General features: G+C 46.5%; 1 protein-coding gene across 1 annotated transcript in view; it reads right to left on the bottom strand.

Annotated features, from left to right (window-relative positions):
• RAPGEF4 (Rap guanine nucleotide exchange factor 4) overlaps positions 1 to 25797 on the bottom strand; it is a 221515-nt gene extending 195718 nt beyond the window's left edge. The window contains exons 1-3 of the mRNA XM_084812949.1: positions 25663 to 25797; positions 2339 to 2481; positions 919 to 1007 (exon numbers count right to left, since the gene is read on the bottom strand). Coding sequence (XP_084669075.1) covers positions 919 to 1007; positions 2339 to 2481; positions 25663 to 25727 — 297 coding nt within the window. The 5' untranslated portion in view covers positions 25728 to 25797. The remainder of the gene's footprint in view (positions 1 to 918; positions 1008 to 2338; positions 2482 to 25662) is intronic.
• Positions 25798 to 26694: the final 897 nt, after the last annotated feature.

Below are 26694 nucleotides of genomic sequence, written 5' to 3'. Positions count from 1 at the left end.
AGTCTTAACACAGGTGATAGTCTAGCAGCCCAATCCTACACACAGTATGCTCAAGCTCGTTGATGGGCACGTTTCCTGTCAAGGAGTTTTCCATATCACCTTTAAACATCAGACTTAAAAGCTACAGTACACTCACACTGATTCAGCCCCCACCAGCATCTCACTCTGCACCAATGAAGAAGAATGGAAGGGATGGCAATAACTTCCATCACTAAATGGATTAAATTCAGACTCTGCATTGATTGGAGGAAACCCACCATTGTGTAAAGGTAATGGTGATAGTAAACATTAATATTTATTTATAATATAATCTCATGCCAGAGATATGACCAGTCAGACCAAACAAAACCTTTGCATCTTAAGCATCCATGCAGTCACACAACAATGCTGCTATAAAATACGCCACTGTGAGAGTCACAATGTTCTACTGGTCCTCCAAGAAGCTGGATTGCCTCATCTGCCCCTGTATTTTTTTTTCTCAACAAAAGAACTATAGCAGCAAACCTACTGGGGGTGAAAGACACAATATTGACAGACTCCTCAACAGTTTTATCAACTTGTAGGTAGGGATTTCGTTAAATCTCTTCTGCCTGTGTTTCACAGATTGTCAGGTGTCTTTCATTCCATTATCTGCTCATTGACAGAACTTGATATTTTGTATGAGAATTTAGTTCATTCGCAAATGTGCACTTGCGCTAATGTGCATTAGCGCAAGTGGACCTTTGCACAAATTTCCCCCTGAAGTTAAAGAAGTTACGAATCTGCGTGACTCAGAAAAAGCCAGCCCACTGTGGAATCCACAGGTCAGATTGACACAAATCCAATCTCATCTGAATCCACTGTGGATTTCTCCAACATTCGTACCTGTAGGTAACATTCTCCCCAGAAGATTGTGCTGTACTAGAGTTGTAATTTTACCTGGTGGTTGCTTGTATCAGAAACCTTAACATCCAAAGATCCTGTCAGAACAGCATACCAATTTGTTCCAATATCACCTTGACGAAATACTGTAAACAAAAAGAATGAAACATTCCAGTTAAAATGTGTATTTAACCACAATTACTTTATGGTTGATATTGACTAATTGTGACAACAGCTATTTAATTAGGGCATATCTGCATTCATGGTCATTCCCATTCCCAAAGGAGCTCTGGGATCTTTAGTAGTGTGAGTGGGACAGAAGATCAGCAATATAATTCCAAGCACCAAACCTACAACTCCTAGGATTCTTTGGGGACTGGCAATTTCCCTGGAGTCAAATGGACAAACATTTTTTGAAGCATAATTCTGCCCTTCTTTCTACTGATATGCCATCATAATCAATCAGATTACCTGACAACACCCTCTCAGTCAGCCTTCCCCAATATGGTGCTCTCCAGTTTTGTTGAACTGCAATTCCCACAATCTCCCAGCCAGCACAAGAAAAGCCTCATCTGGAAGTACCCTTAGCTTGCAATTTCCCTTGGATGCTTTAATGCTTTGTTTTAACATCGCTCCGTGCTCTGAGAACTCATTTGAATTGGAAAGGAGATTGGAGGTCCTTAGACAAGGATGCACCGAACTAATCCCCCTGTCAAATCCATCCGTGGCACCACTGCAGTCTCTCTCACCTTCATTCTCCTGCGGTACAAAAACAAGTGTCCCAAAGGTAATGAAGGATGGCGCATGGACTGGCCACAAAAGGGGAGCCATTAACACTGGCAGCTGTGTGGCGGCGTAAAGGGAGGGTGGCTCTCCAGGTTGCAACCTGGAAACCAGACGTGAAACTTCTAACTACGGTGGCTGAGGAGCGATAGCCATTTGACACAGGCACGTCATCAGCACTTAAATATTTCAAGCTCTTCCCCCGAGAGCTTCTCTAAACTGCCTGGTTTTCTCTAATTTTCTTTTATAAGAGTGCAAAGAGGAGGTAGCAGTATTTGGAAAGCATCTTTGGAAAGCACTGGAGGTGGAGACGAAACACTGTCATCTTCCCCATGACACACACCCTTATTCTTTCCAAAGAGACCATCTCGCCAGAGTCTGTCCATTTCTACTCCATTAGTGTTACCTGACCTCAATGCAAAGATGCTGAAAGCTCTTCTAACTATTGTAAAGGGATATAATCACATAAAACAGATTTCCTATTAAATCGAAGAGTGGCCAACAGAATATATAGTGAAAATAAATGGACATGTTTCACATGACATAAAGTTTTGAGAGCCAGACTAACCATTGCTCCATGTACCCATCTTCAGAATAACATTTAATGCTAGTAATATTAAGAAAGAATGACCCCCTGATCGGATTCCTGGTTTACACTTAGAGATTTTCTAATCCACAAAGAAGAACCTCTTACATGTAATTCCCTTTTCCAGGTTTTCATAATAGCCGCAGAGACAGATTTGTTGTAGAAGGTTCGGATGAAATTTCTCAAAAGCTTTCACTTCTTTCAGCCGGGTGAATATAATATCAACATCTTCACTGGAACGCTCCAAGGGCCTGCAAGAACAGACATGAAATCTGTTTGCCTGGATATCAAGGAACACCTTTCTTTTGCTGTTTAGGTCACTTTCTCCCAAAGGCAACAAGGGAGGATTAAAATATGTTTAAAATCAAACCACCCACTAAAGGATAAGATAAAATGCAAAAGTAAAAACTCCACGTAATTAAATCCAGCCAAAATCCTAAATCAAATGCACTCATCCTTCCAGCAACAAATAGCAGTCTAACCTTGGTGAGATATGTCAGTTCATATGAATACCTCACAAAACCAGGAATATCCTCAGGAAAGTGCTCAGGTTTCATGAGAGAGAGAGAGAGAGAGAGAGAGAGAGAGAGAGAGAGGGGGAGAGGAATTCCACCATGTATGAACAGCCACTGAAAACATCTTTCCGGATGCCTTGCAATGTGGCCATAAGCCATACAGTGCACAGTTGAGAAGTCTGTCCCAGTGTTGTGAACCCCAATGCAAAACACTGAAGAAAGAAAGCATCCATTGACTGTAAGCGTCAGCGTTGACGTTCCCACCCGCCCTGTCCCCGATCAGGTTGTTGCCGCTAGTACTTTTCTATGTCGGAACAGCAGATACGTATTTAGTGCCATAAGGATGAGGAACCGGTGTAAGTCAATCATGAAAACATTACACAGGGTGTAGGCCTTACCATCAAGCAACTGAAGCAGTTGTTTGGGACAGCCAATTTCACAGGGGATGATGTTTTCCTGCGTCTGAACATCATCTCTCTTTGTGGTTTACAAAAATGACCTCCAGTCCAAAGCACAGGTGGGGTGGAAGGGTATGGTTTTGACTTTAGTGTTTGAGGTTTGTTGTTGTTTAGTCGTTCAGTCGTGTCCGACTCTTCGTGACCCCATGGACCATAGCACGCCAGGCCTTCCTGTCCTGCGCTCTCTCCCGGAGCGTGCTCAAGTCCATATTCATTGCATCCGTGATGCTATCTAGCCATCTCATCCTCTGCCGTCCCCTTCTCCTTTTGCCTTCAGTCTTTCCCAGCATCAGGGTCTTTTCCAGTGACTTTTCTCTTCGCATTAGGTGGCCAAAATATTTGAGCTTCAGCTTCAGTATCTGTCCTTCCAATGAGCACTCAGGGTTGATTTCCTTTAGGATTGACTGATTTGACCTCCTTGCAGTCCAGGGGACTCGTAAGAGTCTTCTCCAGCACCACAGTTCGAAAGCATCAATTCTTCAGCGCTCAGCCTTCCTTATAGTCCAGCTCTCACAGCCATACATTACTACTGGGAAAACCATAGCTTTGATTAGACAGACCTTTGTCGGCAAGGTGATGTCTCTGCTTCTTACTATGCTGTCTAGGTTTGCCAGAGCTTTCCTCCCAAGGAGCAAGCATCTTTTAATTTCATGGCTACAGTCACCGTCTGCGGTGATCTTGGAGCCCAAGAAAATAAAATCTGTCACTGCTTCCATTTCTTCCCCTTCCATATGCCAGGAAGTGATGGGGCCAGATGCCATGATCTGAGTTTTTTTCATGTTGAGTTTCAAACCAGCTTTTGCACTCTCCTCTTTCACCCTCAACAAGAGGCTCTTGAGATCCTCTTCGCTTTCTGCCATTAGGGTGGTATCATCTGCGTATCTGAGGTTGTTGATAATTCTCCCGGCAATCTTAATTCCCACCTGTGATTCATCCAACCCGGCGTTTCTCATGATGTACTCTGCATATAAGTTAAATAAGCAGGGCGACAATATGCAGCCTTGTCATACTCCTTTCCCAATTTTGAACCAATCGGTTGTTCCATGTCTGGTTCTTACTGTTGCTTCTTGACCCTCATACAGGTTTCTCAGTGTTTGAGGTGCACACACACAAAAGATGGCGGTGAGAAAGAAAACGCGGGCTACTTTTGCTCTGAAAATACTGGACTAAACTCGCATTAGATCCATTGAGAACTGAAATGCTTTCAGAGTTCAAAAATGAATAAGAGGGGGTGTTCTGACATTGCCCAGGGTAAGGAAATAAAATGGTGCATCTTGATCAACTGTTGCTGCTCCACTGCAACAATGCACACAGGGTCAAAAATGCAAGTTTTTATTTTAGGCATTTATGCCCTATGCCTCAACAAGCTCCCAGGGTGGTGCTTGTGAAGCAAGTGAATTCCACATAAGCAGTGGCAATAAAAATGTGGCTTAAGTGCTGGGTGCCTTTCAACAGAGATATAACAGAGTGAAGACATCATCAGGGCGGGCCCTACCATTAGACATCATGAGGCCAGTGTCTCAGGCACCTGATTTTGTATGTTTTGAAAGGGCAGCAAGTTTGCTAGTTATTTAATTTATTGTTATGGCATTTTTGTTGCCAGGGAGGGAGAGAGGCCCTTGTGGAATTTTTTTTATTGTTATGGCATTTTTATTGCCAGGGAGGGAGGGAGGGAGGCCCCTGTGGATTTTTTAAACTGTTATTGCATTTTTATTGCCAGAGATGAGGAGAGGCCCTTGTGGAATTGTCTGCCTTAGGTGCCAAAATAATTTGACAGGACTTGGGTACTGTACACCTTGACTTTGGGGGTGGGGAGGGGGTGCCATTTGCTGTTCCACCTCAGCCAGCAAAATATCTTGGGCCAGCCCTGGACATCTGTATTTCCTTATGGCTAAGGATTACAAAGGTACTGTCAGCTCTCTCTCTCTCTCTCTCTCTCTCTCTCAAAAAGAAACTTTATGCAAGACCTAAATGAATGTTAAAAAAATTATGTGAGAAGTGCAATGCCTACGTGGTGGTTTGGCATCTGTCGTGGACTGCCCTATTGCAGTCTCGGTCTGCTAGCTAAGAATGGAGGGCAAGCTGCGATACGGTAAGAGAGTTCAACCCACTGGCAACAGAAGCGCGAGACCAGTCCAGCATATTCAAGCAAGCACAGAGTAAGGACAATGACCATGCTATAATGGGAAAGGTTGCCATACGCCACTGCACTTTGCCTGACTGCATGAGCCTATCTGTTCTGACACCTAGCTCCAATGAGACGTCCACAGAATACATTCTTTTCATCCGCAGCCCTAGTTGGCATCTACATTTTAATCAGTAATCCCCTGAAATTTTTCATTCTGTCTTCAGCACTAACAGTAAAGGGAGAAATATTTTTTAAAATCTTTCGTTTAAAAGGCTGAAATTCAGAAAAGCACATACACTATCCTTTTGTGTAGTATATTATCCTGAATAAAAGAACCTTCTAATGATTAAATTATGTTACTGCTGTTAGCTATTTGACCTCTGTATTCACAATCTAGCCCTTTGTCTTTATCCAGATAAGAAAGAACAAGTGGAGAGAGGGAGAGGGAGAGGGAGAGGGAGATAGAGAAAAGGAAGGAGGAGAGTGGAGTTTTATTTATTATTACATTTATATCCAAAGCAGCTTCCACGATCTTCCTCCACTCCATTTTATCCTCACAACAACCCTGTGAGGTAGGTTAGGCTGAGAGTCAGTGACTGGCCCAAAGTCACCCAGTTAGCTTTGTGGCTGAGTGGGGACAAGAAGTGGGTCTCCTCGATCCAAATCCAACACTCTAACCACCACACGGGCTCCGTGTCACTGAGCATATAGCCAGGTGATGCTTTGGCTGATGCTTTGGGGCAATATCATTGTCATCAAAGAACCCCCAGGGAGACGTCCCATATGCCATTAATAAGGTATTTCATATGCCTTCTAAGCTTCACATATTACACTCTTCTGTGGTGCCAGTTCCCAGATGTCTGCTAACTAATCATCTGTATCAGGTGGACAGTTGGGTTTCTGAGCCTGTAAAGTCAGCCAGTTAGCAACTAAAGTTAATTTTTAACAAGGGCCATGTCTTGATTTTGAATTAAGCAAAGGCAGAATGATTAGTAGGAATATTGGCTCTGTTCCCACAGGTGCCAAGAAGAAACAGCTCTTTAACCCCTTCCTCTCCATCATGAACAATCACAACAAAGACCTCTCCTTATGTGCCCCAGGGGCTTGCACAAGGGAACAGAGCAGCTAGGGTGCATCAAAAGAAGAACTCTGACAAACCCTCTAATACTGGAGGTGAGTAGTTAGGAGCCCCATCCTATGGTCCCTGGGATAGGACAGCTCGTGACACCGCTCCGACCTCAGAAGGGGGAGTCTGAGATCTAACCCCAGACCCCCACCCCTCGCAGCCGGCACAGAGGGAACTGTGCTGGCTGCCACTCTGAATGAGGCCAGAGACACAACCTTCGTTCCCAGGGGAGGGGTGTGGATCAAAGAGCCCAGGATATGAATTACAGTATCCTGAGCCTCCTCCAGCCTCCTTCTCTTCCTCTCTGAAGCACCCCTGGTAGACGAGCTGAAGAGACCATCTAGCAAACACAGGAGATCAGAGGATGGTAGGCAAAGATCGTCTTCACTGCTCCTCCTGTCCTGCCAGCAGAGCACAGGAAACTTGGAAGCCTCCGAGTTCGGGAGCTTCTGAGCAGTGAGGGTGCAGTAGATAGGATTGCGTCCTAAAAAGCCCTTGACCTCTTTCTCAGCTCAGCTGAAATGTCTCATGTGAGAAGGGGAGGGTACCTGAGATCAAGGGCAAGGACTAAAATGTACTGTGGATATTAGCACAGGTACAGTAAACAGTATTTGGTGCTTAACTGTTTCAGCTCCATAAAAATGCCCTTTTCACTGTAGCACTTTGGAGATGCTTTTACTTTAAACTTCCATCACAACTTCTTCTCTCAAACCTTTTAAGAAACAAGTTTTGTCCTCCTCGTTCCTTTTGAAGTTCTACACTGACAACGATATTAATAAATATTAATTTTCTTGTCACAATATTTTAAAGAAGAGGTATAGATTCTAAAAGCAGGGATTAAAAATTCCAAGAAAATATTGCAGTGTGGAGTGTTCCTGTGCAGGGTTCCAGATAGCCTTGCCCTCTCCCACAATACTCCTTTCCGTTTTTTCTCCCCCAGTTTTCCACACACACCCCTCTGCAAGTCCATCAGAATTTCATGGCCATTGAACAGTCCTCGTACATTCCACATACAAGTAGCTGATTTTTAACGTGAGGAATCATTCAAACATGAAAATCTCTATTTGTGGTCTGAAGGGGAAGGACTGTGTATCACATGCCATTTCTACACATTTTAATTGTTTACACATTTATCAATTAATTATGTAGCACCATCAACATACATTGTCTTGCTTGCAGTGGTGCAGGGACTGAGCGCCAGGGTCAGTACCAAAGACAAGCTTAGGCAGTCCAAGGTCCAGAGAAGAGCTAGGTTATCCGAAAACTACAGCACAGAGACATGGTACAGAAACATTATTCCAGCACACTATGCCTAGAACTGAAGGCTTTTACCTCTGGGCCTTCTTAGCCCCACCCAGAGCACAGCTGCAGGCCATCACTGCCACCTGAGGAGTGGTCTACTCATGAGCAGCACCTTGCTCATAAGTATACCTTTACTCATGAGGTGGGCACTTCTGGCAGCCTTATGCCTCAGGTGGGCACTTGTGCATTTGGCGGCCTGCAACTTTAGGTGCCTGTGGTCCCTGGGGCTAGGTGGCTGCTCAGTGTATGTTTGGGAGTCTGAGAGGGGCTTGATGAGAAGGGTCAACAGCCATTTCCTCTAAGGGCCCAGTATCCCCCTGAGGTCCCTCAGCATGCAAAGCACTTTACGCCCCCCTGCAATAGGCCAGGTCCCTGCCCCAAGGGGCATACAGTCTACAAACAGATACCCATATAATAATTTAAACTGAAAGGGCTGCCAGAATTAGAGTGGAAATGGTGGTAATAATTCCCAGCATGTGATACCTGTGTGAGTGGTCACAGAGATCAGGCGCAATTCTGGGGCCCGTTTCATTCTTTCCTCTAATATAATATAATGTCATAGACACCACAGAAGCACTACTGGAAAATACTTCTGTGTGGCTTCACTCCAAGCAGATGCCACAAATGTGGCTAATTTACTTTTCTCCTCTTGGCTGAGGTTCCATTCCAGGACTAATCTTCCAGAGCAGTCCTGGTGCTGGTAAGCGAATGCTTCGCATCGTCAGTGCCAACTGCAGGGGGAGTTGCTTACAGTTTTATTTTCTTTGGCTTTCAGGTAGAGCGCTGCTTTGCAGAGGTCTTCCCCCACCGCCAGTAGCACTCGTGTGGGAAATGGTAACCTCTGACATCACCCCAGAATCTCTCTCTTGGCAAGGATTTCAGAAGTGGAGAGACCTGAGCTCCTTGGGGCATGTTGCATCTCCCACAGCAAGGCTGCCTGGAATAATGAGGGGTGGGGCATGCATTTGGGCAGTGTTCAAATTAAATTTTTGGGAGGGGGAGGTAAGAGGCCCTTAACGCAACCCACAAGCCACACACACCCCAACACCCCCTCCCAATTTTAGTCAAATTTCTAACACATCCTGTAGCTTTCTAAAAACAGTGACCAGGTTTGCATGATCACAGAGGAGGAAATAAGCCACCGTGGCTCATCCCCCCTCCCCCCACACACATGCCGGTCACATGCTGGGTGTGTGTGTGCATAATTATGCTCAGCAGCAGGCCTTGTCATGTCTGAACCTGGTCAGAGTGGCTTGCTGCCGTGGGTGACAACCCATCCAGAATCCATGGGCTGTTGTAGGGTTCTGGGTGGCTTTTTATCGATGGCAACAAGCCACTCTGGTTGGGTTTGCACGACACGACAAGCTGCGTGGCTGAGGGTAAGTATACACATCCTTTCAGCACGTGACAGGTATGCAAGGGGAATGAGCCATGGCAGTTGGCTGGGGAATGCTGGGTGTTGTAGAACTTATTCCTGTCAAACCAGGCATAGGATTGCACCCTAAGGGAGCCTTCACAAAAGGTGAACTGCTGTGGCCCATTTAACCCCGTCCCTGTAATTCAAACACTCTGCTTGGGAAGAAGTCAGCAGGGAAGGATATGGCTGAAAATCTCACAGAAGGCAACAGCAAATATAGCACATATTTCCCACAGACCTTCCAGAAAAATGTCATTTTTAAATATATGTTTTTTAATTAAATGTGTGATAATCTTCCCTCACTAAAGTTCATTCATTGTCATCTTCAGATCCCAGTGGGACAGCTACTGCAGCCTTGGATGTTCCCACATCACAGTACTGCTCCTCTGAGACAGGAAATTAGCTTGAAAATATAATGGCGTTTCAGAGGATTTTCCCCTCCACCACAATTTTACACAAGTTCCTCTTTATCCTCAGCCTCTTTCTGGAGAATTAGGACAGGGAAACCCAAATACTACCTCAGGCAAAGGTGAATCTGTATAGACCAGCCTTTGCCAACCTGGTACCCTCCAGATGTTTTGGACTACAACTCCCAGCATTCGTAGCCATCGGCCACGATGGCTGGGGCTGCTGGGAGTTGAAGTTCAAAACATCAAGAGATCACTGGAACAGGAAAGGATCTCTGTGGTGCACAGAAAGTCCAGTCTCTAACAACTTGAAACTCAGGCCTGCTTTTGGCTTGAGTACACATAGGAAGCTGAGCACTGGTCCATCTAACTACGCTGACTGGCAGCACCTCTCTAGGGTTTCAGAAAGGAACCTTTCTAAACTCAAGCAGGAGATTGAAACTGGGACCTTTTCCATGCAAACCATGTGTTCTGCCACTGAGCTACAGCCTTTCGTCTGCAATGACATCCTCATATCTTATGTCATGCTCCCACATGAACCTGCCTGACTGTTTTTGAACTGCAACTGTTGAGAAAGTTTTCAAAAGAAAGGTTGGGAGCTGTAATGCGGATTACCTAAGAGTCAATTAAATAATAAACTGTCAGTTAATTATTTTTTCAAACACCAGAAATTCAGGTTTCAGGTTTGCCCACACACCATTTGAATATCTTCCTCCTCATGCAATTAATTATCACAATCTAGTTATAATATTAGACAGCTTTCTGTTCCCAAACTGAAATCTGTCTAACAAGCCTTAGTGCAGTGAGAAACATCCGCTTCCTTTCTTGGGGCTCTGAAATAAACTGCGTAATACTGAAACATGAGCCATGTTCAAACAAAATGATAAACAAAATGATAAACCAGAATTGTGAAGAATTCTGGCTGATCGTTCACAAGCAGCATGGTCTCTCCTGCTTGGCTTCTCTTTCCAGAAACTTAGGAAGAAAAAGCTTAGCATTACATCCGAAACACCCAAATGTCCGAACACCACTTGTCACTCCTGAACAAGCCAGGGATTGAAAACCAACTTCAAACCTTAGCATCAGACTGTTTTGTTGGGATAGTGACAAAAAAAGAGACCCAAGTTGGATATAAGACTAAGTTGTTTCTTCCTGGGCTCCATCTATATGGCACCGCTTTGACCCTGCACCCCATCACAACTGCGCAGAGATGCGGCTTTGAGTCAACATGCCCTGCGATACACTCGCTATGTACTGCACCCTTCCCTAACAGACTTGCTGTGCCCTTTTTGGGGGGTCATTTTACTGAAATGCGCAGCTGTGCAGTCCCGTGAGTGTGGGGGTGTGACACTTCAATGGCTGTTTTGTATTTGAGGGGCTCTGCTATGTCTTTCTATCCCTTTTAAGGTAAAAGTGGGTATTTCGTGCTCCTTCATTTCCGCACCATCAGTTTGTCAGTTCTCCAGCCTGGGACTCTCGCGATGGTTCGCACTCAGAATCACGAGTGCTACATGCCTAGCCATTGCTCCGAAATGGTGGCTGGAGCGATGTTGTTCCTTCCCCAAGACCCGACCCCCTGGCCCTTGGGTACTGAGTCCACAACCGTTGCGAAGATACGAAGCTGCAAAACTGCGCGAAAGCGTGATTAAACAGATGACAGCGCCCCTCTGAGCCTCTGTAACTGCACAGCTGCAAAGGGATGGGGGAGTAAAGGGGTGTCACAGAGTGATGCAGGCACTGCGCATGCCTACAACATGCCCACTGCAAAATGCGAAGTCGGTTCGGAGATGGAACAGAAGGCCCGCAACCCAGCAAACCCAAAAAATTGCAGTAAGAAGACTCCTTGGAACTCCACATTTTCTGAGTGAAAACCACAGATGGCTGCAAAGTCATGACTGTGTCATCTATCACGAGGGACCTCGACTCACACCCGCCCAGGCGTAAAAGCCCAGTCTAGATGGGGCCTTGCTGAGTCAGACCCTTGGTCCATCTAGCCCAGTACTGTTGACACTGACTGGCAGTAGCTCTCCAAGGTTTCAGGCAGGCCTTTTTCCAAATCTGCCTCTGCTGCCAGGGACTGAAGCTGGGAACTTCTGCATGCAAAGCAGGTGCTCTACCACTTTATATCTCCCACTTATAGGATAAACCACGTCTAACATGTCTGGACATGTTGTCCATAATACATAGTAAAAAGAACTCTCTTTGAGCTGGATCTAACTGCGCACACACTCTCTCTCTCTCTCACTCACACTTGGGATAGGCTTTGAACAAATTGTGTGGCTGGATATCAAAGAAACATTTTTTCACACGTATATGTGTAATCATCCTGAAAGCTAATGGAGTGATGCTACTTTGGAACTGGTCACCAGTCTCACTGAACACAACACACTGATGTTCTAGATATGACCTTATAGATAAGAAGTTCACAAAGGCATTTAACATTTCTTCCAACCTGATGGTATTACACTAACCAGAACTGTTGCCTTATAACAATTGCCTAAGATTGCTGTACTGTCCTGCTTAACTGTGGTTATACATTTCTTTGGGAGGTAAAAGAATTTGGATGAGACATGAAAAACTGTCATATACAGATTCCTGCCAGGATAATTTGAAGGTGTAATCGCACTGGAGTCATAGATGCAGTTAAGCTACCCTCCAGAATTTTACATTTTAGAGTACTCTTACTACATTTAGTGTGGCTGTTCAGAGTTAGGGGCTCATTCTATTCCTCCTGCTCTGCTGCTTCATGTTTAGGGATGGCAGAGAATTCCACCACGGATCTCGGTGAGGCCAAATGCCAGTGCATTCGGCCCCCCAAAATCTGTGGTGGAACGGCCTCCCGCCCCCCCTCGGATCCCCCCCGGGACAAGACTTACCTGAGGCAGATCCTCCAGGAGGCGGCGGCTCTGGCAGCAGCTGGTCTTCCAACCGGCTGCCACCGCTGCCATTTCCAAGGGGAAAAAGAAAAAAACACCAACAAACATGATAGGCTACGTAAAGATTTACGTAGCCTATCACGGCTAGATTTTCAAAAAACACCGTGATGGGCTACATAAAAGTTTACGTAGCCTATCACGGCTGACTTTGGGGACAAAAAAAAAAAGTGCATATGCAAATGGCGGCGCCCATGGGCGCCGCCATTTGTGTTCCTTATTTGGGCACGTCTAGTCTACGTAAATATTTACGTAGACTACGGCGAAAATAAGGGCAACGCTATTTGCGTTGCCCTTTTTTTTGCCGTAGTCTATGTAAATATTTACGTAGACTAGACGTGCCCAAATAAGGAACACAAATGGTGGCGCCCATGGGCGCCGCCATTTGCGTACATGCTTTTTTTTTCCCCCAAAGTCAGCCGTGATAGGCTACGTAAGGATTTACGTAGCCTATCATGGCTGACTGCAGGGACGCAAACAGCGGCGGCTATGGCCGCCGCCATTTGTGTCCCGGCAGACGATGAGATTCGTGGCCGGGGAGACGGGGCGCCTCCCCCCCAGCCAAGAATTTCGGGGGGAGAAAAGAAAATCTCCCCCCCACCGCGAAGCAAGCTGCGGGACCAGGTAAGGGACTTTCGTCCATCCCTAGCTGACGCCATTTGCGTACGCGGTGGTTTTTTTCCCCCCAGAGCCCTTCGCGGCCAGAAATCTGGCTGTGGACGGCTCTGGCCTGGCTGGGCCTGGCCGGCTGCTCCGTGGAACTGCCGCGGAGCACAGCCGGCCGCGGAGGATTCCAAGGGGGAGGAACGGAGCGCCTCCCCCCCACCATCAACATAATCCGCAAAAGGTAAGTGACTTTCATACATCCCTATTCATGATTTCCCTTCCACCTTCCTAAAGTCTGGTTTAGTGTTTTTCAAGCTTTCTACCCTCCCACCATTGACTTGTCTGTTGCAGAGCCCCATGTAAGTGCCACAGCATCCATGTGCATGCTAGAAGATTGTGTGGCATGTTCTAGGAAGCTCCGTCGGTTCTCTGGCCAGATCTACTGGGCCTTGTCCTAGCCACCCATGAATTGAAAGTGGGGCCCCAATAATCTCCTGTAGCTAAACACTGCAGAGGAAGATTGCCAGTAGGAAACTACCTTTCAGGAAAATGTGTCGGATATTAATTATCTTCTTACTTAGGAACCCCTGAGAAACATGCAGGGAACACCAGAGAACACCTCAAAACATGCAGGGAACACCAGAGAACACCTCAAAAGCACGTTTTGGAAACCACTGTCAAGTTTATGTCTGCACGAATACATTCCATAATTTTATATTTATAGTAGCAGCCAGAAGAAGACACTGCCAGGTATGCGTTTCTTGACAGCTGTTGAATCAAAATATCCATTAAAACCATAAAGCTAGCTGTTGTGATGTGGTATTAGGGAATGTTAATCAAACACATGCTATTATATACGCATACAAAGACCATTATAATATGATGACCACTAATAGGCAACAAACAATAACATGAGGAAATGTACACAATGAAATCATGTTACAAAAGTATTGGATTGTTTACTAGTTTACATTAACTCAGGAGTTCATCACATGGAGCTTTTATCCTGCTATTGAAATGGCTCTTTCTCGGAAGTTTGCGGGCTCTTTAGATGATGCCATTACCCTCCAGGCTGTCTCCTGCCATTTCCTCCAGCCTACCTCATGTTTTCCCCAAATGCAAAAAATGTGGTATTTTTTCCTGCCCACCAAACAGGACCGCCATAACCTCCCAATGAAATTCTCCAATAGCGGAAGAAATCGCTATGTCTGCCTCCTGTGGGTGTTTGTTTTCAGTTGTTGGGGGTGGGGTCAGGATGAGATCTGACAGGAGCGAGGGCAAGAATCGCCTGCCAATTGTGTCTTCTGCCTCTGCATTTCTCAACTGGAAGGAGAAGAGGGTAAAATGCCTCCCTGCAATGAAGGAGACACATCTGATCCCCCATCCCACCAAGCTCAGAAGCAACGTCCTCTGTTGTTTCAGAGCACCCTATTAAGTTCAATGGGGCTTACTCCCAAGTAAGTGTGCCGAGGGTTGCAGACTTACAGGGTGGTCTTATGTCTGCTCAGAAGTAAGTCCCATTGAGTTCAATGAGGTTTTCTCCCACATAAGTGTGCCAAGGGTTGCAGACTTACGGCACAATCTTACATTTTATGTCTACTCAGAAGTAACTCGGAGGTTTCCTGGGGGTGCAAGAAAACAGTACAGCAGAAGTTAAGACACGAAAGCTAGAACACACACACCCTGCCCCTTTGCACACATGCCAGGGAGGGAGGGAGGCACTCCCCCAGTTCAAACGACGTGGCTGCCATGTAAAGAACCCCTTCCTAATCCCGCAAAGAAACTGAAAGCAGAAAGCTCAGGAAAGGATGTGGGTTTTTGCAGCTTTTTTGCTTAATGTAGAAACATCTTCAGGCAGAAGGAGACCATCTTACAAGAAAGGTGCACCTTGAGAGCTTGCAATATGCCTGAAGTAGTTTATATATTATGGCAGCCATCAAGCACCCAGTGCATTCTACTGAAATCAATGGTAGTTAAACAGCCTTAACTATGCACTGGATTATGGCTGGAGGTCTTACACAGGAAAGTTGGCTTGAGAGTAGATAAGATTTTCTCATGTTCCAGGGTCCACGCACCTGCTCACCACACTCACTATGGTGACTATTGCCATTTCCCTCTGGTGACATGACACAAGGAGCCCCAGGCTTCCTTTCCACCTTGGAACCAGGGAAGGGGAGGTGGGGATTGGTTGTGCTGCACTTCAGAGTGCCTTGGATGCTCAGCACAAGTACAGCCCTTCCCCCACCCCCAACTCTGACCTGAAAAGGATGCCTGGGACAGATTTTGGCACAAGGCTTGCTAAGGCACTCAGATTCCTCAGCAGCCCAGCAACAAAGCAAGGCCCAGGCTTCCTCTCTAGCTCCAGATAGGAAGACTTAGGCTTGTCATTTTGGCCTTGGGCTGCTGAGATGTTCAGGCAGCCTTGGCAGCCCAGTGCCAGCAAAGGCCTCGGCTTCCTTTCCAGCCTAGCATCGGACAAGAGGGGTGGGGATTGCCTTGTCACCATTGTGCTGGGCTGCTGAGGCCCTCCAAACACCTCTGAAACCCAGGACAACTATGGAGACAATCCTGCCCACCTAAGGGTGACCACTTCTAAATCACCAAAAAAGAGGAAATGCATCACCAAAAAAAAAGGACAAAAGAGGACATTGGTTTTGCATAAAATTTGCATATGCTAATGTACAATTTATACATGCAAATTTATAATTATAATGTAAACAGAAATACAGTACATTTCCCCATACTGTGGAGGACTGTGACCAGTCCTGTGATCAGTGTGTCTTGCTTAGGCTGCTGTCCAGATGCTGTTGGTGGGCAACTTCAAGGCCCAGATCTTCATTCTGATGGTTTTTTAAAATCTTTGACAGGGCAGCCCTTCAAATAGAGGAGGCCTTCAAAATAGAGGGAAGTCCTCTGGCAGCTCTTCAAATGAAAGGCTGTTCTCTGTAAAAGAGGACTCGTGGCCACCCCACCCCCGTCCAAATTTGGAACTGGCAAGAAAAGCAGGAGATAATACCCGACCCCGTACAAAGGCGCACCATGATGTCAGGGACAAGACGCTCTCTCCCCGCCAAGGGAGGAATTTGTGACTACAAATTCCTGGTTGCCTAGGAAGGCCCCGCTCATACTTATTGGCCACAATCTAGCTCAGCATTAGCCTTACTTTAAACCACTGAAATCAACAGGCTTACGTGTACCTAATTCTGTGTTGTATTGTGGCCACTCATTTGATATTCCCTTAGCTGGATACCCAAGCATTAAATAATGAAGTGAGACAAAGTGTTCAGGGCCGTGTTTCCATGACAATGGATGGAGAAGCTAATGGAGTACTGGATTTTTTTTAAGGAATCAGCTTTGCTATGAGCAGGGTTTCACAAGCAGATTCTCTGGAGCAGTAAAAATCGCTTCATAGAACATACCTCCTGATGGGGGTTGGAGTGAAGTCATCTGACTGGTGGGGGGCTGCTCAACCAGTAAGTGAGGCTTCCCTCCTCTCGCCCCCCCCCTTTCTCCTTTCCCCTGAAAGTCCAGATGCACCTGCTTTTCAGGAGCAAGCCTCATTGAGCACAATGGGAGTTACTTCCAAGAAGACACACATATGCTTGTGCTGGGAAATGGAGGGGGGGATAACACAAAGGGGGAAACCAGCCCCCATTTTACCCTACAGGACCTCATTGGCCACAATGGGAGTTACTTCTGAGGAGACTAATGGGTTTGTTGTGGGAAAGAGAGCAGTAAACACAAAGACAGAAACCAGCTCCCATTGTAACCTGCAGGATATCTATAACAAAGCTGTGAAGTATTTACTTCCTAAGGCAATGAATCAGAGCCTCGAGATCTAGCTTAATCGCACTTCAGGAAATGGGCTTTAAAATGTGCCATTTCAATTGAGGAGGAATCTCTGTAAGTTCTGATGTGGGCATTCAAGGGCAAGCCTCATTCAGCACAATGGGAGTTACTTCTGAGGAGACACTAATGGGTTTGTTGTGGGAAGGAGGTGGAAACCAACCCCCATTTTAATGCACAGGACCTCTATAAGGAAGCTGTGAAGGAGTTACTTCCTAAGGCAATGAATCAGAGCCTCGAGATCATGCTTAATTGCATTTAAGGAATTGGGCTTTGATATGTGCCGTGTCAATTGCAGGGCTCCTCTGTTATTTCTGTGGGCATTGAGAGGGCAAGCCTCATTCAGGACAATGGGAGGAAACACCCCTTGACTGGGGTCACCGTGAAAGGAACACCCATGGGCAGGGCTAGCATAGCTGAGCTAAATGCAGGGGTTGGGGCATACAACAACTATATAGAGAGAACCCGACTTAAAGAAAAGCATCAGACTTTAAGCAGTCTCAGGAAATCCGTTTTTTCCCTGATAAACTCCGGGGTGGCTGCTGGAAGGGCACGATGTCATGTATCCCTAACGACCTCAACATGCAGCTGGCTCGGAGTAAATCTCTGATAGAAATATCCCTCAGGGCTGTAACTCAAGCAGTTATTGTGTTTACCAAAAATCCACTGGAACCCACTAGAAGACCTCTCTGAATGACTGGATTGTATACATATTGCATGCACAATAGCTTTGCTTCATGATCAATGCTATTCATATTTACAGGTGTGTAAAATTCTACACTCATAATTAGTAAAGGTCAAGCTGGAATGGAGCAGCAAAAGTATATAAAGAACTCGGTTGACTATGTCCTCAAAGCAACTCTCCATTTTTAAATAATTCATCAAAAGCTCATCAAAGACTGTAACATTCTTGACACACCATGACACCAACACAACATAGCTTGTTCTGTGATCATCTCCTGCAGTCAAGTGCAACAGTCAGCAAAGGCACTGCAGGTTCTGTCTACTGCAAAGGAGGCGTAAGAATGAATGTATAGCTCATGCAGGGAACTGTACTCTTTGGGCTATCTAAGGGCATGATCCTTGCACATCATCATTATGCTGGCATCTTAAAACCTGTAAAGGGTCTCAAAATGGCAATCCTTTTTGTGTCCATGATAAGACGACTGGAAGGCTTCCCTTCCCATGAACACATGCTGGACTCTAATTTTTGTTTTCTGAGTCACTGTCTGCTTGTTGAGTATTGTTTCTTTGCTTTATTACAATTATTTATATCCTGCCTTTCAGAATAAAAATCCTTCCAAGGCAGCTTACAAGTAAGTAAATCCCTCTGAAAGATGAGGTCCATAGTCTGGAGGTACTCCTAGATCCATCATTGTCGCTGAAGGCCCAAGTGGTCACGGCGGCTCAGAGTGCCTTTTACCAGCTTCGGCTGGTTCTCCAGCTACAGCCGCTCCTGGACAGGGATAGCTTGACCATGGTGGTACAGGCATTAGTAACCTCAAGACTGGATTACTGCAATCCACTCTATGTGGGGATGCCCTTAAGGCTGGTCCAGAAGCTGGAGCTGCCCCTTTTCAGCGTGTAACTCCTCTGCTGAGGGAACTGCACTGGCTGCCTATTCGCTACCGGGCCAGGTTTAAGGTATTAGTACTAGTGTACAAAGCCCTAATCAACTTGGGTCCAGGATACCTGAGAGAGCACCTCCTTCTTTACCAACCTGCCTAGTCACTGAGGTCACCAGAGAGCATGTTCCTGGTGGTTCCAAATGGACCCATGGCCTGGTTGGAGTCGACCAGGAAAAGAGCCTTCAGTGTGGTGGCCCCCTTCCTGTGGAATTCCCTGCCTTCAGAAGTCAGGCAGGCACCAACATTGTGTTCCTTCCAACACCTCCTGAAAACGTTGTTCTTTCAAGAGGCCGTCCTTGCACGACCAGCTGTGGTTTGTTAAATTCCACTTTGTTGGGGTTTGTCTTTTTAAAAAATGTTTTAACTCTTTTAACCTGATGTTTTATTCTTTTACTATGTTGTTCACCACTCCAAAATCTTCTGATGTGGAGCGATATATAAATATTGTAAATAAATAAATAAGTAAATACATTAATAAAAAAAATTATAAACAATATAAACTGATAAAAAGCCCTGTGGGGAAAGGGAGGCATAGTCTAACTGGAGCAGGGGCCTGAGGTGTCTCTTCCTAGGACCATTCCCACAGGGACGTTGGTGGTAATGGCCCTTCCCACAGGTGGTAAGTTGGTGGTAATGACCATTCCCACAGGGAAGTTGGTGGTAAGAGGCAGGGAGAGGAGACAGGGAGAGGAGACAGGCAGGGGGGCAGGCAGGCGAAAATCACCTCCGGCCTCTACTCAATTGCACTTTTCCCCTCCCCCAGCAGGGACATTACCCGTAACTGGTCTGTGGGAAGGGTCCCAGAAGAGAGGCAGGCAGGCAGAATGAGTAACAGAGAAGTGAATGTTACACGGCCCTTTTGGACTGCTAAACCATGGTCTAGCAAGTCAGGAATGAGTATTTGTTTGGCCTGTGTGTTCCTCGCTGCACATGTCAGCTTTGGCACAGGTTGAAGATCCTGGTATCTTTACATCTGAACATAGAACTCTGGCTTAATGTCTGTTTACTAACCAGGAACTTAGACCAGGATCAAACCATGGACTCTTGTTCATTTTGAAGAAGAGCAGACTCTCCATTACACGATGTAGTGAAGGTCACCAATTTTGATGGCTTTAAAAGGGGGTTCGTCAAATTCATGGAGAAAAAGGCCATCAATGACTACCAATCCTGATGGTTATAGGCCACCTCCAGTATCAGAAGCAGTATGCCTATGTACACCAGTTGCTGGGGAACATGGGCAGGAGGGTGCTATAGCATGGGTTTCCCATGGGGATCAGGTTGGCCACTGTGTGAACAGAATTCTGGACTAGATCAACCCTTGGTCTCATAAAGCGTGGCTTTCCTTATGTTCTAAGGCAAGCAAGTGGTTTAATGGTGATGGAAGAACATTCCCTCTTCTGTGGGTGTCTAGCTTCTTTTTGAGATAATTCCAACCCTGGCCATATGAATTGTTTTGCCCAATTCTACTTTATCTTTGGTTTTTCCTTTCTCATACCCATGCCTCCTTCATCCGTTGTTTCCTTTGGTGTGGGCTTTTTAGGCTAATGCCAATTTTGTCTCACTTCCTTATGGCAACCTGTCGCTTGGCCAGCCAACTCACACACTTCTCTGCCCACCCTCATGTTATAACCCTTCCCTGCTCCATTAGCCTTGCCTCAAATCCATTTCTTCACTGCCCCTTTCAAGCCTTGTCCTCCACCTACCATTCTTTCAGGTTCCTCTTTCTCAGTCTGTTGCCTTACTCACCCTTCCTTCAGCCTGCTTACATATGACCATCCTGTCCCTTAGATTCTCCACATCCCAGGAGCTCTTCCTAGCCCTCAGTTGCCATATGGATGATGTTTAAATCCCTCCCAAACTGTCAACATTCCCTTCCCTGCTAAAAGATGGACTGAGATGGAAACCGAACAACTAAAGATTCTGAGCTGTCACACCAGCTTGTCCAATCAGCATCAAGATCTTTACCACCACAAGTGCAATACAGTATAACTGAATACCACATGGGCCTGACCAACCTGTGCAGCAGACTGACAGTCCTGAAGTGGTAGCATGGATTGTACCACTTCAGACTGTAAACATGTGAATATGTAATGTAATAAATAAATAAATGAATTTACCATGGGATAAACTAAGACTAAGACTAAGTTCCCATTGAAATCATTTGGGCTTAACTTACATCATGACTAACTTGTCCTATTGATTTCAATGGGGATTAAGTTCAACTGACATAGTTAGTTATATGCTGCTCTTCAGTCTCATAGATTTCCAGGGTGGCTTACACGCAGAAACATAATATATGAAAAAAAATTCTGTGTATAACATTACACATAATAAAAAAAATTCAGTGACAAACAATAAAACCAGCAGAAACAGTAAAATGATCAATATTTAAAATCAGGAAGGCAAGAAAACACATCAATAACAATAAAAACCAGTTCAATAAATATACTGAAAGGCCTGGACAAATAAAAAGGCCTTTGCCTGCATGACGACAGAAGGACATCCGATTCAGTGCCAGGCAAGCCTTCTGGGGGGTGGGGGGGGATGCTACAGGCGGGGAGCTACACCCAAGAACACCCTCTCTCCACTCCTCACCTGCCTTATTTCAGAAGGCAGGGGGACTTGGAGAAAGGCCTCCGATGAAGATCTTGGCATATGGACAGATTAATGCTGGTGAAACTTCTGTTAAGATGTTATTAATAAAATTTCTTAGACACATTTCTCAGAAAAAGACTCAATGCATCTTACAACAGGGATTAAAACATACAAAAAATTAAGATACCTTCAGACTGTAGACAGGGAATGCTGTCTCATGTAAAAATATTCCCTGCATGGAGGAAAAATGTTAGCCTATGAGGGAGGAAACATCTGGCAGTGTGCTCCTTGTTGTGCTATTTTCTACTTGCAGTGAGATTGTTCCCATAGGGAAGCATTCAAAACTAGCATCCTTCACCTGTGGGGGTACAGTCCAGTCTACTACTGAAAAATTCTACCACCTAATTCCCATCTCATTCTGCTACATGTGTAGTAGACCAGCCTGTGGTGGCTGTCTGAAATAGCTCCCATGTGTCAGTTTCTCCATGCAATAGGTCTAGGACTGTTTGGTATGTGGCTCTCCAGTTTGTATAGAGAATTTCAACACTAACTCCTCACATTCCTGAGTAACTTCTCACATGGAAGGTGATCCACATGGCAACAGTTCTATCATGAATGCTGCATGAAGAAGCCAATGCTATTCCAAATGATTTCCAAATGGCACTCATAATGTGTCCTCAATCTCAGGTAGAGAAGGGTTGTGCTGGCTGGGGCATGCTGGGAGTTGTAGGCCTTTTCTTTGTCTAAACACGCATAGCATTCTGCCTTTAGTGTAATTGTTACCATGTCATTTGTCCACCATAACCCTTCTCTACCTGAGATTGAGGACACATTATGAGTGCCATTTGGAAATCACTTGGAATAGCATTGGCTTCTTCATGCAGTATCCATGATAGAACTGTTGCCATGCGGATCACCTTCCTTGTGAGGTGATCCACTTCACTCTGTTTAAACATGCATAGGATTGCACTCTAAATGAGTTTTATCAGAACTGAAGGCCCAGAGTCCCTCCTCCCTTGCTGTGGTATAACGCTACAACTAGAAAATATGAGCATTAAACCTAAATGTGAATACCATGTGCCACAAGTACATAATCCGAACAGCTCCCACAGAGCATGTCTGGATGCACAAGTGGCAGTATTGTGCAACGTACTGATATGATGATCACACACTGCCAAAGCTCCCAATTCAACGACACAAGGAGTCATAAATGGGAGTTATTCTGTGACGACACACCTAACGCCTGGCCATCACAACAATAAAAACTGTAGAGCACTGAGCAAATGGAAGTGCTCTATAAATAGGACTTGCCTGACACCACTAGCTTTGCATAGAAAACCAACTAGTTGGTAGTGGTGCCAAATGCATCAATAATAAATCTCTGTAGCCACTTGTAAAATTGGGTAATTCCCTTATATGCCGTAATCTTATACCCACTTACTTAGGCATAAGCCCCATTGAACTCAGTGGAACTTTCTGAGTAGACATCTATCGGATTCCACTGTTCAGCACTCAGGAATAGTCTAATAAATTAGGAAAACAAATTAATAATTTTGCCATCAATAGGATCCATCCTGGGATAAAAGTAATGATCATATGTACTACAATACGCCTAGCATGTGATCAGATATGATCAATGCTGTTAGAACGAAACCATGAGAAACTTTCCGGCGTTCTTAAGAATCAATGTTATTTTACTACTGTCTTTTCACCACCTAATCAGTGTTAATGAACAGGAATGACTAATAATGTATTGTTTATAGCTTAACCTACATTCTGATCCAACCATATATTAACCTGTCCGTCAGTATCTGGGGACAATTGCAATTACAGTCCATGATAACGAAGAAATTGTAAAAGAGACTTTAGGGTGGGGAAGAAACTAGAGTAATACAGATCATTCCATATCCAGCTTAGTTTATGCTATCATGAGAAAGATCTTCTACTTGTATGTGAAGCATAAAGAATAAGTCATCAGAAACCATAATCATTTGAGAAGAGATGTTAAGTAAATCCAAAGGATTTTTCATGGGAATGCAAATCCCTGGAGGAAATGGAGGAGGCAGAGTATCCAAAGACTATGAAATGAGAAGGCTTAAAGTCATAGCTATTTACACCTGCAATATGGCTCAAAGCATAGGCCTGATTCACAGGAACAAAGGACCTTGTGGTGTCTGCATGAAATAAAAAAAATGCATGGAGATGGTTCTTCAGGGCAAGACCAGCATGTGCACAGGTCTGCTGATGTCACCGCACTAGCCATATTTTTTTCTGGATTGTGGTGGTGTGGTGAAATCCACAGTGGTGAGCGATGGGATCCACAGGGTGAGCAGCTACACAAAAGCACCTCACTGTGTGGAGCGGCCTCCATGCTGCAGGGATGTCAAATGGCCTCCTTGTTTGTGTGAATAATGTTAGAAAGTACAAGTCTATGTCTATAGTACAGTGGTTCCGGTATAATGTAGTATATATACTGCATAGATAGAAACAGCATGGAGTCAGAGTCATACCGAATTGTATAATTTAAGGGACCAAGAGGGCAACTAGTCCATCATTCCATTGCAAGCACTTCTCTTCTAGGAAATCAACCCTCATCAACAAATTAAGATTAAATTGAATTTTACATGTCCATCACCATGGTCACGTACCACCACCCTCAGCCTTTTCAGGGCACAGAAGACCCCAACAGAGATGAGGACCAGACTGCTCTTCCAGGGGAAGGTCATTCCGTCCCATATTCTGCCCCCTGCCCCAGCCAGAAGACACGGCCTTGCCATCATCCTCTAAATCGGAGGAAGAACCTTCAGCAGAACTTCCATCTCCCCAGCCTCGCAGAAGTCTGAGACTACAAAATCAGGGTGAGGGTCCTTTAACAGTCCAGCCAGCTCCCCCAGAAGGGGTAGAACTGACCACACTACAGATGGTGGCTGCCTATGTAAGGCTTTAGTTGGCTTGAGCTTGGTGTTGAGACAACATCCTCCTATGGTTCCAGTTGAAAGAGCTCCAGCCAGCAAAGCTCACTCAGAGCTATCCATGGTCCTGTTCCAGCTGCTCTTTACACAAGAGGGTTCTGCCTTTACTTATAACTTGCTGTGCCGGATGTACTTATTTATCTACAATATTTATATACCACTCTATCTCTAGAACAGATTTCAGAGCTGTGAACACAAGAAATAAAACAGTAAAATCTTGACTGGATTTGACCTCACCTGCCTAGACCTTACTGTTTTACCTAAAACGGATTCTCCTTGCCCAGATCTGACCCTGCCAGATGCCATTGGCTTTCCTGTGAACCTCAGGTAACCGTTCACAGAGCGCAGGACAGGAAGGCCTGGTGTGCTATGGTCCATAGGGTCACAAAGAGTCGGACACGACTGAACAACAACAACAAGTAGTACAATGTCCTCTTCTCTCACACAAACACATATCATCCTAAAGGCCTCTGCTTGGAACCCAGTCAAATTTGACAATGTTGTGCTAGATGGACAAACAGTATGACCGGGCCAGATTTTTAGTGTCACGATAAGGCAGCTTAGTTATTAATTCATTAGTATTGTACTTTTCCTGCCAGGAAAGGGGAGAGGTGCTTGTGTGATTTTCTGCCTCTGCTGCCAAAATAACTTGACCGGCCTTGAGTAACTGTGCATCTTGACTTGGGTGTTTTTGCGTGTGTGTGGGAGGGGCAGGGAGTGCTATTTGCTGCTCAGGCACCTTGGGCCAACTCCCCCCCCCAAAAACATCCCTCTGGAAATGCTAGCATCAGCACTGATATAATACAATGTGGCACCACTTGTCAATACAAAGGACTCCCGCATTTCCCAGCCCTGTATTGAACTGGGGAACCTTCCACCTTGCCTCCTCCTCCCAGTAAGCACCCAACGCATACTTCTGCAGGGACCATCTCTGTGGCCTCCTAGGTGGGGGCTTCCTTCTGTGCAGATGATTGATCCCTCACCCCACCCCCAGCATTGCCTAGAGAGGCCTGGCCACAACAGCCCTGGATATCAGCAGCAGGGGGGAGGGAGGGAAGCGGGGGAGGAGAAGACCCCAAAGTTCCCGGGGGACGGTTCTTTCGTTTCCTTGTCCCTCCGGCACGTGCAATATTTCACGGGCGCCAGAACCCTGTGGAAATGTGCGACCACCCCCCATCCCCCTGCTGCAGCTGAGCAGCACAGCGGCTCTCCTCTGGACACACACCCGTGGAGAAGGGGCCCCCTCGCTCTCGCTCGCTCGCACACCCCACCCCCTCCGGCCCAGCCCTGCTTCGCCGCCCCACCCCCGGCGCAGGGCTTTTGATCCCGATCTTCCAGAGTATGCATTGCCTGCATGAATACATAAGGCACGCTGTAATGGGTGGAAGCAGGTGGGGCTGGGGATGCTTAGAGGGGTACAGAGCTACCAAGCGCACGCTGCCTCCAGCCCCTCCCCCCCCATACGCCCTCCCAGCCGCATACCACGAAGGTGCCAGTACCTTTTATCCAGGCAAGCGATCCACTCGCTGGAGGAGGAAGAATGGGAAGTGTGAGCGGCCACCATGTTTGTCCCGATCACCCAGGCGGCGGCGGCTGCAGCGGGCGGCTGCTCTGCTTTCCCCTCCTCCCCCGCTGCCTTCCCCCCTCCCCTCGCGCCCCTCCTGTGCTAGTGCCGGCAGCCCCTCCCGGCTCCTCCCCCTCGCCCGCTTCTTCCAGCCGGGCAGCCTCTCGCTGCTTCCCCCCGTCCCGAGGCTGTGCAGTAGGCAGCGGCGCCACCTGGCTCATCCCCTCCGCGGGCGCGCGTTCTGGGTCGCCCGCTGCTCGGAGTACTGCGCTCTCCCTTGGACACAGTGGGCTAAATATCGCCCGACCGCCGTGAGCCCGCTGAAGTCGGCAGCCTCGGCGCTGAAGGGAACACGGGCTCGCCGGGCGGGGTCTCCCGCTTTGGGGCGGCAGCGGAGAAGGGGGGCGGCAGGCATCCCGCAGAGCAGCGAGGCGCCGGGCATCATGCCTACACGCCCCCCCGCCCTCTGGTGACTATGACAACCGCAAGAAGACCAGGCCGCCTGCCATCGACTAAATAACACACAAAGATCCCCCCCCCCCATGCATCGAAGTATCCCACCCCCGCTTGGATCACGAGCACGGCTTCTTGTGACAGCCCCCTCGGCTTCTGTCTTTACTTTAGGGCAGCTTTCCTCCTCCTGGCCTCCTCCAGCTGTGCCGGACTTCCATTCCCATCAGCCCCAGCCAGCATGGCCCAGTTCATGGTCAGGAAGGCTGGGGGTTGTAGTCCAAACCAGCTAGAAGAGCGCCCCAGTTCGGGGAAGGCTGCTTTAGGGGAAGAGCTGTGGCTCAGCGGTGGAGCACCTGATCTGCAAGCAGAAGTCCCCGGTTCAATCCCCGGCATCTCCTGAATCCGTATAAGGCAGTTTCCTGTGTTCCTTCAGAAAACTCGGAGAGACGTGATTTGGCTAAAATTGGGGGCGAGTTAGGGGTGTAGATGGAGTTCAGTACGGGCCTCCAGCTTT

This window comes from Heloderma suspectum, chromosome 1, assembly GCF_057233095.1.
Source record: "Heloderma suspectum isolate Gila_16-S chromosome 1, 16-S_ref, whole genome shotgun sequence".
NCBI classification, from domain to species: Eukaryota; Metazoa; Chordata; class Lepidosauria; order Squamata; family Helodermatidae; genus Heloderma; species Heloderma suspectum.
This window is presented reverse-complemented; position numbering and strand designations above follow the sequence as displayed.